We start from the raw sequence: 12,606 nt of genomic DNA, 5'->3' as shown, positions 1-12,606 counted from the left end.
CTCTTTGCTTCAGGTCCTTCCACAGCATTTCTGTTGGATTAAGACCAAGGCTTTTGAGTTGGCCATTGCAAAACATTAACTTTATTCTTCTTTAACCATTCTTTGGTAGAATGACATGTACTTAGTGTCATTTTTAGGGTCATACTTAGGGTCTTACTGCATGCCCCGCTTTGTCTTGAGAAACGTCCTGACATTTTCCTTTAGAATTTGCTGGTATAATTCAGAATACATTGTTCCATCAATGATAGCAAGTTGTCCAGGCCTAGATGCAGCAAAACAGGCCCAAACCATGATACTACCACCAGAAAATGTCACAGTTGGAATAAGGTTCTTATGCTGGAATGCAGTGTTTTCCTTTCTCCAATCATAACGCTTCTCTTTTAAATTCTACAAAAATTCTCACAAAAATTCTTCTCACAAAAATTCTATTTTGGTCTCATCAATCCACAAAATACTACCAATAGTCTTCTGACTTGTCCATGTGATCTTTAGCAAACAGCAGATAGGCAGCAATGTTCTTTTTGGAGAGCAGTAGCTTTCTCCTTGCAACCCTGCCATGCACAGCACTGTTGTTCAGTGTTCTCCTGATGGTGTACTCATGAACATTAACATTAGCCAAGAGAGAGTCCTTTAGTTGTTTAGAAGTTACCATGGGTTCCTTTGTGACCTCGTGGGGAGGGTAGCAATGGTCTTGAATTTCCTCCATTTATACACAACCTGTCTGACTGTGGATTGGTGGAGTCCAAACTCTTTAGAGATGGTTTTGTTACCTTTTCCAGCCTGATGAGCATCAACAACTCAACTCTTTTTCTGAGGTCCTCAGAAATCTCCTTTGTTCATGTCATGGTACACTTCCACAACATGTGCTGTGAAGATCAGACTTTAATAGATCCCTGTTGTTTAAATAAAACAAGGTGCTCACTCACACCTGATTGTCAACCCATTGATTGAAAACACCTGACTCATTTCATCTTCAAATTAACTGCTAATCCTAGAGGTTCTCATAATTTTGCCACTCACAGATATGTAATATTGTAATCATTTTCCTCAATAAATAAATGATACTTTTGTCTCATATGTTTAATTGGGTTCTGTTTGTCTACTTTTAGATCTTGTGTGAAAATCTGTTTATGTTTTAGGTCATAGTTATGCAGATATATAGAAAGTTCTAACAAACTTCACAAGCTATTCACAAACTTTCAAGCACCACGGTATGTAAACAAGACAAAAAATGTTGCTTATCATGTTATTGAGAAATGTAAAATGCAAAGTCCTTTGTTCTGAAAGCATCACATCAGAAAATTAAAAGAAACAGCTTTATATGTGATGTTATGTAACACTGACACCTGAGACTATAACTGCTAAATAAACATCACCGAACACCATTTCAACAATACATGTTCTATTTATGTGGAGCATCTGTCATGCAGCTCCCTGTGCAAGTTGTTACTATGCAAACAATAACATATTCGAATAAGCATATCAATATAACCTGTGATTTGCCTTGCAGCTGGCACTGCTGTCTGAGCCAAGCATTCTGTGCTGTGGAATAGTGCTCAGAATAGTGCACAGTGCTGTGGATTAATTACATTTATGCTACCATTTTTCTATAACAACTTGCCCTGTCGTTTCTTATTCCGTAATTATGTTCACATCTTTCATTTGGGACTTATATTATCATCTTATGCACTGTGACTTACAGAAACATTTGTTATATTTAATAGGGATGCATCGAAATGAAAATTCTTGGCCGAAGCCGAAACCGAATATAATGACAAACTTGGCCGAATACCGAACACGTTTTTTTTCGCTTTTTTTGCATTTATTTTGCCATTTTTTTCACCATTGCATAAATTAAATAGTCAACATGTGCTTTTTAGTATTTTGTCTTGCTTTTCAAAGAAAAAAATCAATTACAAAAACCGAAAATGCTTTTTTTCCTATTTTTGGCCGAATAATTTCGGTTGCCGAACATTCGGTGCATCCCTAATATTTAATGGAAGTAAAAAAATTGCATCTCTTGCATTACTATCACCTTAACATCGAGATAAATCAAAGCATGTTTGTCATTATCTCCACTGTTGTCCAGAAACTGGAGGAAGCAGCAGCCACGGCAGCTGAGGAGGAACACAGGCGTCTGCAGACCCAGAACCAGTTGGAGGACCTTTACAGAGCTGAAATGGAGAAGGAGAAAATGGTTTTTTTACTAATTCTATAATATTACTATTCACACAGCTGAATGGAGCTGTCTTTTCAGTGCTGCTCATTTTAGTATCTGGCTATGGCCTAGTTTTGCTAACAAACATGTTAATGGAAATTCCCCAGTGAAAAAGCCCCCTCTTAGTCTAGGACTGTGCTTTGTCTATTGGCACACCCTAATACAGTGGTATGCACAAATGAACAGTAGCAAACTGCAAGGTGACTTCAGCTACTTTCAACTATATTTTCAATAGTTTAGGAAGTTAATTCAAGTGTAACTTCTCTTTTCTACTGTTATTCTGTAAAATGTGGAAGCACACACAGCCAGACAGATCTGATTAATAACAACAACAGCCCAGAAACACAGGCACTCAAACCCTCACTCACATGCACACACACCTATACACACAATGAGTATCACATGAAAACACAGATTTAAAAAAATATTTTTATATAACTAATAAATAAAATTGTTCATAAACATGACTAAAAATTAGGGATGCACCGAAATGAAAATTCTTGGCCAAAGCCGAAACCGAATATAATGACAAACTTGGCCGAATACCGAACATGTTTTTTCGCATTTTTTCCATTTATTTAGCCATTTTTTTCACCATTGCATAAATTAAATAGTCAAAATGTGCTTTTTACTATTTTGTCTTGTTTTTCAGAGAAAAAAATCAATTACAAAAACTACAATTTCAAAATATTTATTTAACACTGAACTTTTTTTTCATTTCAGCAGGCATAGGCTACCAACAAGGCACAATATAACTTTAAATAAATAAATTAGTAAAATAAAATATTTTTATGTGGTCATCTTTGAGCCCCCCTTGAATAGCCTATGTTAGGCCTATAACTGACTGCTGAAAGAATGTAACACTCTGTAGCCTACAACAAAAAAAGTGCATTGACAAGAGTGCAAAAAAAGGTTCTATTCGGTTATATACGGCTGATTATATTGGGGATATATACCGCTCGCCTCCCTGTACACCTCGCGGAGTATTAGAGTAGATATAGGATAGTTAGATACGTTGTTAATTTTATGTTCCTTGATAGATTTAGTTAGTTTAAACTATAGATTAGTTCATTTAGTCCCCGCTGGTTTTTCCGCTCCCAGTCCGTAGTACTAGTTCATGTTTCTTGTTTTGTGTTTTGACCCTGTTTTCTGTGACCGCGACTTTGATTCCCTTTGCCTGTCTTGACTAAGTTTTTTGGATTACGATGTGGATTTGTCTGCATGCCCTTAAATAAATACGTCTTTACCTGCTTCCATACTCTACTCCCTTATGTCTCGCGACGTGACAGAATACTCCGGAACAGAAACAAAACAAACCCACGTGTCCACAGTAAACATCCAAAGAGCACGTGGCTCGTGCACGTAGATCGTGCATGCGTGTGCCCCCTCATCGAAGTCGTGACATTTTCATATTATAATTTCGGTTGCCGAACATTCGGTGCATCCCTACTAAAAATGAATGTATAAAATACACATTGCATACAATAATTAAAAATTTCCACTCAAATAATAGGAGAAACTATATTTGTTCTAAAAAACAATAGTTTTTAAAATGTATTTGTGCAAAAATTATTGACACCCCTAAAGAATAAGTTTTATAAATGCACTAACAATCTCACTAAATATGAGGTTCCACACATAAAATCCCTTTGTTATATATTACTGTGGCTAAAAACAAAGACCTTTCAACACAACAGAGACAGATGATTGCTGACCTGCACAAATCAAGTAATTGACATAAAAATGCACAAGCAGATAAAAATACAAAATTTGCTCCATAAGAAAATGTTTCTGGCACAGTTTAAATTTTGGTAAGTACCAAAATATTTCAGCCCGAAACCTGATCCCCTATGTCAGTTCAGACTTGGCTATAGCTATAGCAATCACCAAGATGATAACCTAAATATATTTGTGGACCTAACAAAACACAAGGTCAGTGATTGACAATTACCATCTCAGTCACACAATTTGTCAACTCAAATGAAAACCTGTTGTTTACTTAGGGAAGTCCAAACCTAGAATGCAGAAAATTATATGATGGAGTGTTTATTTCCACTACCAGTTTAACATGTTGGCTGGTTGGAGCCATTCTTTTTTCTTTCAAGTCAGATCAATGGAGCTTATGGAATCAGTATTTAGGGACTTAGATTACATTGTAACTTAACAGACAACTTCATTTTAAAAATAGATAATAGGGGAAAATTTGAGAAGAGCCATAAAAATGTTGTTTGATGTTTTAGAACATCTTTTAAGCTCATAGTGCTACAGTTCGCAAAAGGCTCTCTCTGAAACTGAAAAATATGAACTTCCCACCCTCCTCTACATCAGTTAGCCAGTATTGATGTGTAAATGGATGGGGGTTGGAAATGGTGGGAGTTCCTGTCTGTGCTGTTTACTAACCCTCCCTTCCTCTTTGTTTGGTGAACAGCTAAATTAATACTGTATTGGAATATGATGAACACTTAGGGTTTCCCAATGGTTGTTTTGGAGACTTCTCAGAAGCCAAACCAAAATCATCCGTCAGGTACTTGGCCCCCTGAAATGGAGATTTATACGTGTTCACCAAAGATGTAAATACCCTCATATTAAAGCCACCTGTGCTTCATCTGACAGACACTAATTTGTTTCAAATTAAATGTGCTAAAGTTAAAAGCAAAAAAACTACAACACCACCATTGTCTAACTATCCAATTACCTGCACACATTGGGCCGTATTCAGACTTAAGTTACTTGCCTGTTATAAATTTTTTTTTTTACTGAAGTTGCACACACCGGTATTCAGACTTCAGACATGAATACAGAATTGAGCACTATTCAAGTTACGCAGGAGTTACACACAATGGGTGGAGTTTGCAGAAATCAGAGGAGTGTCTCTGGGCTTGCATGATGTCAGTTAGAGCAAGTAATGATACTGTCTGACAAACTGATATAACCACAATATGTCACACTGAAATTGACAAAACCATGGAATGCAATTTGAGGCCAATATTATTACATAATTATGACACTATTAAGTATTGTCCCTTGTAAGTGAGTGAAAACATTTTTCGAAATAGACAGCATCTTAATCAGACACATTGCTTAAACTGAGTCGATGAGTGCTCAGTCAGAATATTCTTCAAATTGTGAGCATGTTTTCTTTATAGCAGAGCACATTGAATTAACAAAAACTATATTTTGTGCACACATTACATTTTCATTACCTCATGGCTTTACTCTATGGCTTTATTAAGTTGTCTTCACAATTAACCATTGGTGCGCAATATAAGAAAATAAATTCCAAACTCAACAAATAGGGATTGGAAGTAGGAAAAAATGACAGCAATAGATAAACTGCTATGAAAACTAACTGTAAAAGCATTATACACTTGTACTGAAGTTCTAGGACAATATCTGTTCATCTTGTCATCAGTTATGTCAACAAATACCTTTCAAATTAGACTTTCAATAGCTGAATGTTTTCTGCAGGTAAACTGTAGTAATATTTATGTGCATGTATTAGGTGAGGCGGCAGATGGAGGAACAGGTGGCGCAAAAGTCCAGTGAGCTAGAGCAGTATCTGCAGCGTGTCCAGGAGCTGGAGGATATGTACCATCGCCTAGAGGAGGCACTAGAGGATGAAAGACAGGCCAGGCAGGATGAAGAGACTGTTCGCAAACTGCAGGCCAGGTACTCACACCACACACAATTTACACACAGATAGGGTAGTATGGGTGTAAAGATTTTAAGATTTTAATAAGTTTTTAATGACTATTCAAATCAACATGTATTGCGAAAAAGTTAGCAGGGAATTGCTGTTTTCTTTCTGTTGATTAGGTCCAATACCACACAAATAATCCCTTTATATAGCTGGCATACTATAAAAAAAAAACTATCAGACACATTTTCTTTCACACTGTCAGTTTATTTTTAACTCTTTCTTCCGTCATGAGCCCTCTTCACACGGAATTTGATTTACATGGGAACCTGGGGGTCTTTGGTTTTATTTAATTCTAGATCAGTCATTTAAGTGTTTTCTCCCTACTCCCTTGAGAAAAGTACACACCAAATTAGGTACTTTATTTATTTATTTATTTATTTATTTATTTATTTATACAAACTCTGTGGTGTTCTGTTAATTTTAGTCCCCTCTATATAGATAGTTTGATGCTGCTTCTTGTTTTGTGAAGAAAAGTTGGTGCTTTTCACACAAAATTAGAAGAGCTCCATCCTGCAGGCTATTGTAATGACAGCTATAGTTCTTAAACTACTTTATATTGATGTATGTCACATTACAGAAATAAATGAATAAACTGTCATTTTCTTTTGTTTTTTCTTTTTATCTTAATAGTAGTTGCTGGTCCAAAATTACTCTTTATGTTCAACCCGATAATGCACATAAAACATATGACCTTGTGTGACAAAACATTTAGGGAAAAAAAACCTTAGGAAATTCCCTCATTCTATTCCATCATTAACTGCTGTCTGGATGCAAGTTTTCTCATAATTTATCATAATTTATTACTGTGTGATTACAGATCCTGTATGGATCTCTTATTGTCAGTCCCAGTGAAAGAGAGATAATACTCCATGAAGATAACATACTTTTAATTTTCATACATTGAATTTTGAATCACAAATCAATTAATGTGTGCTTAGTTGCTTCAGAAATACACATCCAAGTAAGCAAATAGTAAAACATGCCAACAAAGAACTTTGAGAAGTGACAGTGGAGGAGGAAGTAACAGAGACAGTAACACATGTGAGGCATGTGAAATGCTGTGATTTTTGGCTGTTCCCAGCCTGACCTGGCACAGGCCTGCCGTCTTCCTGCCATTGTGCTGACTTATTACCAGCTCAGCACTTTACCAAACCCCACTACTGCCTACTTGTTTTATACATTTTAAGAATGTGATAGGAGGAATCTTTTAAAACATTGGACTACAAATCTTTTTTGCCTTTTTTTTTAAATATATTTTTTACTTCATTTACTTATGTATCCAACCAGAATGTTTCTCTTAAGGTTTTGCAGGTTGACAAACAACAATGTTCATATATTTAATGTATATAGAGTTACAATCAACAGGAGCTACTATTGCATTTGTTCTGGATTTTATGGCCCTATCCCACTGGCATACATGCACATTTATGAAGCTTGATTGTGTATATGTGTGTATGATATGCATATGCACAGTTGATCCAAATTTTATTGTGCAAAGAAGCCTTCTTAATTATATACGCAAGAAACTAGTTTAAAATTTCTTGCGTTACGTTGATAAATGAGGACCCAGATCTTGGATGGTGATTTAAGCCAATTTGAAGTGGAGGAAGATTAAGGAAGTGAAGGCCAGTGACTATTGATTAATATATATATATATATATATATATATATATATATATATATATATATATATATATATATATATACATATATAAACAGCACAAAAAATTTCACAAAATTAGACAATAAAAACAATTTTATTGAAAAACTCTTTGGAGAAACTGTTTACAGAGCAAAGTAATGGTTCTAAAAGCCTTAAATACATAAATCCAATACATCAAAATTGTTTGCAAAAAAAATAATTTTGGTCACAGTTATATTCGAATAGGTTAACACATCATGTGTTTTAAAGGCAGACTTTGCAAAGCAAAAGCAAAACAAGAAACCTAGTAGACCCTAAAGTGGGTCTATGTGTGGCCTGTGTGATGCAGATTGCTGGAGGAGGAGGCAGCAAAGCGCTCAGAGCTGGAGCAGATCCACCTGCAGCAGCAGCAGGCTATATCTCAGACAAAGGCAGAGAAGGAGGAGCTGGAGAGAGCACGAGTGGAAAAGGAGACTGCGCTGGAGGATGCCATGCAGCAGCTACAGAGGCTGGAGACTGAGAGGCAGAGTGCGCTGGAGCAGTATGAGGTACTGCACAAGTTTTTGTCTGTCCCTAACATTATTTTGCCCATTTACCTAGTAGAGTGTCACATGTGACACCTTTTTGACCTTCAGAGCATGATTAGTAGTACTGTTGATTAATGGGACAGAATGGTATGTATATACCATAAACGTGAAACCTAATTTCATGTAATATACCTATAATGTTCCTTGGGCAAGGCTGAGCTATAACCCCTGGCAAAAATTATGGAATCACCACACTTGGAGGATGTTTACTCAGCTTTCACCAGGCAAATAAACAAATCACAGATACAGTATCTCACAAAAGTGAGTACACCCCTCACATTTTTGTAAATAATTGATATCTTTTCATGTGACAACACTGAAGAAATGACACTTTGCTACAATGTAAAGTAGTGAGTGTACAGCTTGTGTAACAGTGTAAATTTGCTGTCCCCTCAAAATAATTCAACACACAGCAAGTAATGTCTAAACCGCTGGCAACAAATGTGAGTACACCCCTAAGTGAAAATGTCCTAATTGGGCCCAATTAGCCATTTTCCCTCACCGGTGTCATGTGACTTGTTAGTGTTACAAGGTCTCAGGTGTGAATGGAGAGCAGGTGTGTTAAATTTGGTGTCATCACTCTCACACTCCCTCATACTGGTCTCTGGAAGTTCAACATGGCACCTCATGGCAAAGAACTCTCTGAGGATCTGAAAAAAAGAATTGTAGGCTATAAGAAGATTGTCAAGGCCCTGACACTGAGCTGCAACACGGTGGCCAAGACAATACAGCGGTTTAACAGGACAGGTTCCACTCAGAATAGGCCTCGCCATGGTCGACCAAAGAAGTTGAGTGCACATGCTCAGCATCATATCCAGAGGTTGTCTTTGGGAAATAGACATATGAGTGCTGCCAGCATTGCTGCAGAGGTTGAAGGGGTGGGGGGTCAGCCTGTCAGTGCTCAGACCATACACCGCACACTGCATCAGATTGGTCTGCATGGCTGTCGTCCCAGAAGGAAGCCTCTTCTAAAGATGATGCACAAGAAAGCCCGCAAACAGTTTGCTGAAGACAAGCAGACTAAGGACATGGATTACTGGAACCATGTCCTGTGGTCTGACGAGACCAAAATAAACTTATTTGGTTCAGATGGTGTCAAGCGTGTGTGGCGGCAACCAGGTGAGGAGTACAAAGACAAGTGTGTCTTGCCTACAGTCAAGCATGGTGGTGGGAGTGTCATGATCATGCATGAATGCTGCCAGCACTGGGGATGCTGCAGTTCATTGAGGGAACCATGAATGCCAACATGTACTGTGACATACTGAAGCAGAGCATGATCCCCTCCCTTATTCCAGCATGATAACGACCCCAAACACACCTCCAAGATGACCACTGCTTGCTAAAGAAGCTGAGGGTGAAGGTGATGGACTGGCCAAGCATGTCTCCAGGCCTAAACCCTATTGAGCATCTGTGGGGCATCCTCAAATGGAAGGTGGAGGAGCACAAGGTCTCTAACATCCACCAGCTCCGTGATGTCATCATGGAGGAGTGGAAGAGGAATCTAGTGATCTAATCTCCATGCCCAAGAGGGTTAAGGCAGTGCTGGAAAATAATGGTGGCCACACAAAATATTGACGCTTTGGGCCCAATTTAGACATTTTCACTTAGGGGTGTACTCACTTTTGTTGCCAGCGGTTTAGACATTAATGGATGTATGTTGAATTATTTTGAGGGGACAGAAAATTTACACCATTATACAAGCTGTACACTCACTACTTTACATTGTAGCAAAGTGTTATTTCTTGAGTGTTGTCACATTAAAAGGTATAATCAAATATTTACAAAAATGTGAGGGGTGTACTCACTTTTGTGAGATACTGTATAACACAAAACAATTTTTGTTTAATAGCTAAACATTCTGGCTTCATGAAACATACCTCAAACAAATTAAATGAAATTATTTTAATTAATGGCATATTTTATTCCAGATCAACAGCTGGACAGGGTGCCAGTCCATCGCAGGGCACGATCACATACACATTCACACACTACAAGCACTTTGGACATGCCAATCAGACTACCATGCATGTCTTTGGAAACCCCCGCAGCACAGGGAGAACATGCAAACTCCTCACACACAGGGCAGCAGCGGTAATCGACCCGCTAACCCTGGTGGTGTGAGGCGAACGTGAGGTGGCTTAACCACTAAGCCACTATGTGGTGATTCCATAATTTTTGCCAGGGGTTGTAGTTGGCCCCTAGACTTTACTAGCATTTTATTGGCTCACTCACTGTTTTATACTGATTACTCCAGTGGTTTAACATGCCTTTTAAATATTTAAACAATCTATGGACTACTGTCTTCTTGAGCTTTAGTCTAGACAGACACTGTTTGATTTTAAAAATCTTATGCTGATCACCTGTTGAATATCATTGATGGCAAAATTCTGCTTTCTGAAGCAACATCACATTTCTTCCACAAGTCTTTAGGAAACAAAGTTAACACAACATGGTGCATGTATGGTGAAGTGCAGATAGTAATGTGTGGGCTTAACTAATATGTAAAACATAAGGCTTGTTGTTGTACATGTTGATTTTGCCAGTGAGATTATATATATATATATATATATATATATATATATATATATATATGTGTGTGTGTGTGTGTGTCTGTGTGTGTCTGTGTGTGTCTGTGTGTGTGTGTGTGTATAAAATACAGTTTCTTACGTATAGACAATATTTTGTTGATATGAGTTGACATGAGAAAAAAATCTCTGTTTCTAATTCAATTCTTAAAACACAAAACACAAACTATGGTTTGTCACATGGTTGTGTGTTGAAACAAAGCTTTGGACTTCACTGGCCATGTTTAGTTTTGGTCATGAAGGAAAAAATCAAGCACTGATACAATGCTACAGTAATGTTACAGTGTACTGTTTTTTGACACATACCTCAGAGCCTGAGGATCATGGGAGCATCACTATAAAATACCATCACTCACAGTTATACCAGGTCGTGCAACATTTTTATTGTTCCTGATTCTGACAGTCCTGGTTGGATGATAAGATGTGTTGAAATGATGAAATAGTAGCTTGTTTGTACTGCAAGCATTTGATAACGAGTAATACATTTGAAGTCAGTTGGGGAATTTCAAAATCAGAACATGCATGGTCCTAAGGTATTATCTTTATTTTTGGTTTAGAACATCCTCAAGTGGCCTGATCTAGTTAAATGTATGACTTTAGACTGATTTGATCCTGTGTGTCCTAATGAACAGGAAGTAATAAAGAAACTGGAGGATGCTGCTAATAACACAAAAAGCTGGAAGGACAGGGTGGCCCATCATGAGGGACTCATACGTCTTATACAGCCGGGTAATGATCTGTATTTTTGCTCACCTCACAACCTTTATTGCACCTCTTTTTCATTATAACACCCCCTTTCTTGTTTTATTTACTCTTCTTTAGTCCATGCTCTGTTATGTTTTTCATCAGTTCCACATGGTACTGCCTGAATGGTTACGTTGTCTTTTTATTTATGTGTCCGTGTATTTGTTTGTTCAGGCCCAAAAGGCCCTCAGAAGATCACCAACTGGGGTCCTGCAGCCTTCACAGACGCAGAATTGAGTCTGAGAGAGAAGGACTGGCAGGAGAGAAAAAACACTCCTGCTCAGACTCAATGAGGCATCATTGTTGTTCTGCCTGTGTTACTGCAAAGCATTCCTGTGCATCTAACCACTACTGAATAGGGAAACACTGGCAAAGCATTTCACTCAAACCTTTGGAAAGATTTCACTCAAACCTTTGGACCTTTGGAAACACTCTGTGTGACTGCATAGTAGACTCTAATTACACGGTATCTGTCATCATTCCATTCATACTGTAACAGTGCAGGGCTTTGTGTCACTTTTGTGGCTCCTTTGAAGGGATTTATATATTTGTTTTTATAAAGCACCATATTCTACATAGATATGTTGATTTAGTTGTACTTTCTGCCAAAGTGGTGACAGATTTTGCACAGAAATAAATAAAATGTCAAAGATTGTTAGTTTAAAAGAAATAACTGTCATTCACCAAGTAATGTGTAAAACCTCTAAAAAAAAAAAATGAACCTGTAACCTTATTGTGTGACCTAATTTAGTAGTGTTAAAATGGAATTGGTTCACTATAAACAGTTAAATGCATTGAAGGGATGAATGAAGTACTCTGAAGAAATATGTTTTTATACTTTGTGTAGAATAACATGGTTTATTTTTTTGTTTTTACCACACTGACACAGACAAAATACATTAGAGGCATTTTTATGGCGACGTAGCTACAGCATTAAGCTGTTATAACACCAGAGTAGCCCTATTATTCAAACGTTTACAAAATATCAATGTTTTTGAATTTTTTTTGCCACGAGCAGTATTCTGCATGTTTGTATCAAACTAACATATTGTTCAGAATTGAGACCTTTTTTTCTTTATTAAAAAATTAGAATAAAATGTTACATGTTATGTTTAAAGTGTCTGAAATTA

At 37.3% G+C, this 12,606-nt stretch overlaps 1 protein-coding gene across 2 annotated transcripts in view; it reads left to right on the top strand.

The window, feature by feature from the left end:
- swap70b (switching B cell complex subunit SWAP70b) overlaps positions 1–12,371 on the top strand; it is a 28,619-nt gene extending 16,248 nt beyond the window's left edge. The window contains exons 8-12 of one of the 2 annotated variants that reach the window (XM_053622963.1): positions 2,090–2,197; positions 5,721–5,887; positions 7,910–8,108; positions 11,365–11,461; positions 11,651–12,371. In XM_053622963.1, the coding sequence (XP_053478938.1) occupies positions 2,090–2,197; positions 5,721–5,887; positions 7,910–8,108; positions 11,365–11,461; positions 11,651–11,769 (690 nt within the window). In that variant the 3' untranslated portion in view covers positions 11,770–12,371. Of the gene's footprint in view, positions 1–2,089; positions 2,198–5,720; positions 5,888–7,909; positions 8,109–10,075; positions 10,358–11,364; positions 11,462–11,650 lie in introns of those variants that run through there. The other variant, XM_053622964.1, reaches the window with a different exon arrangement.
- The last annotated feature ends 235 nt before the right edge of the window (positions 12,372–12,606 follow it).

The sequence above is a fragment of the Ictalurus furcatus genome, chromosome 4 (genome assembly GCF_023375685.1).
Source record: "Ictalurus furcatus strain D&B chromosome 4, Billie_1.0, whole genome shotgun sequence".
NCBI classification, from domain to species: domain Eukaryota; kingdom Metazoa; phylum Chordata; class Actinopteri; order Siluriformes; family Ictaluridae; genus Ictalurus; species Ictalurus furcatus.
This window is presented reverse-complemented; position numbering and strand designations above follow the sequence as displayed.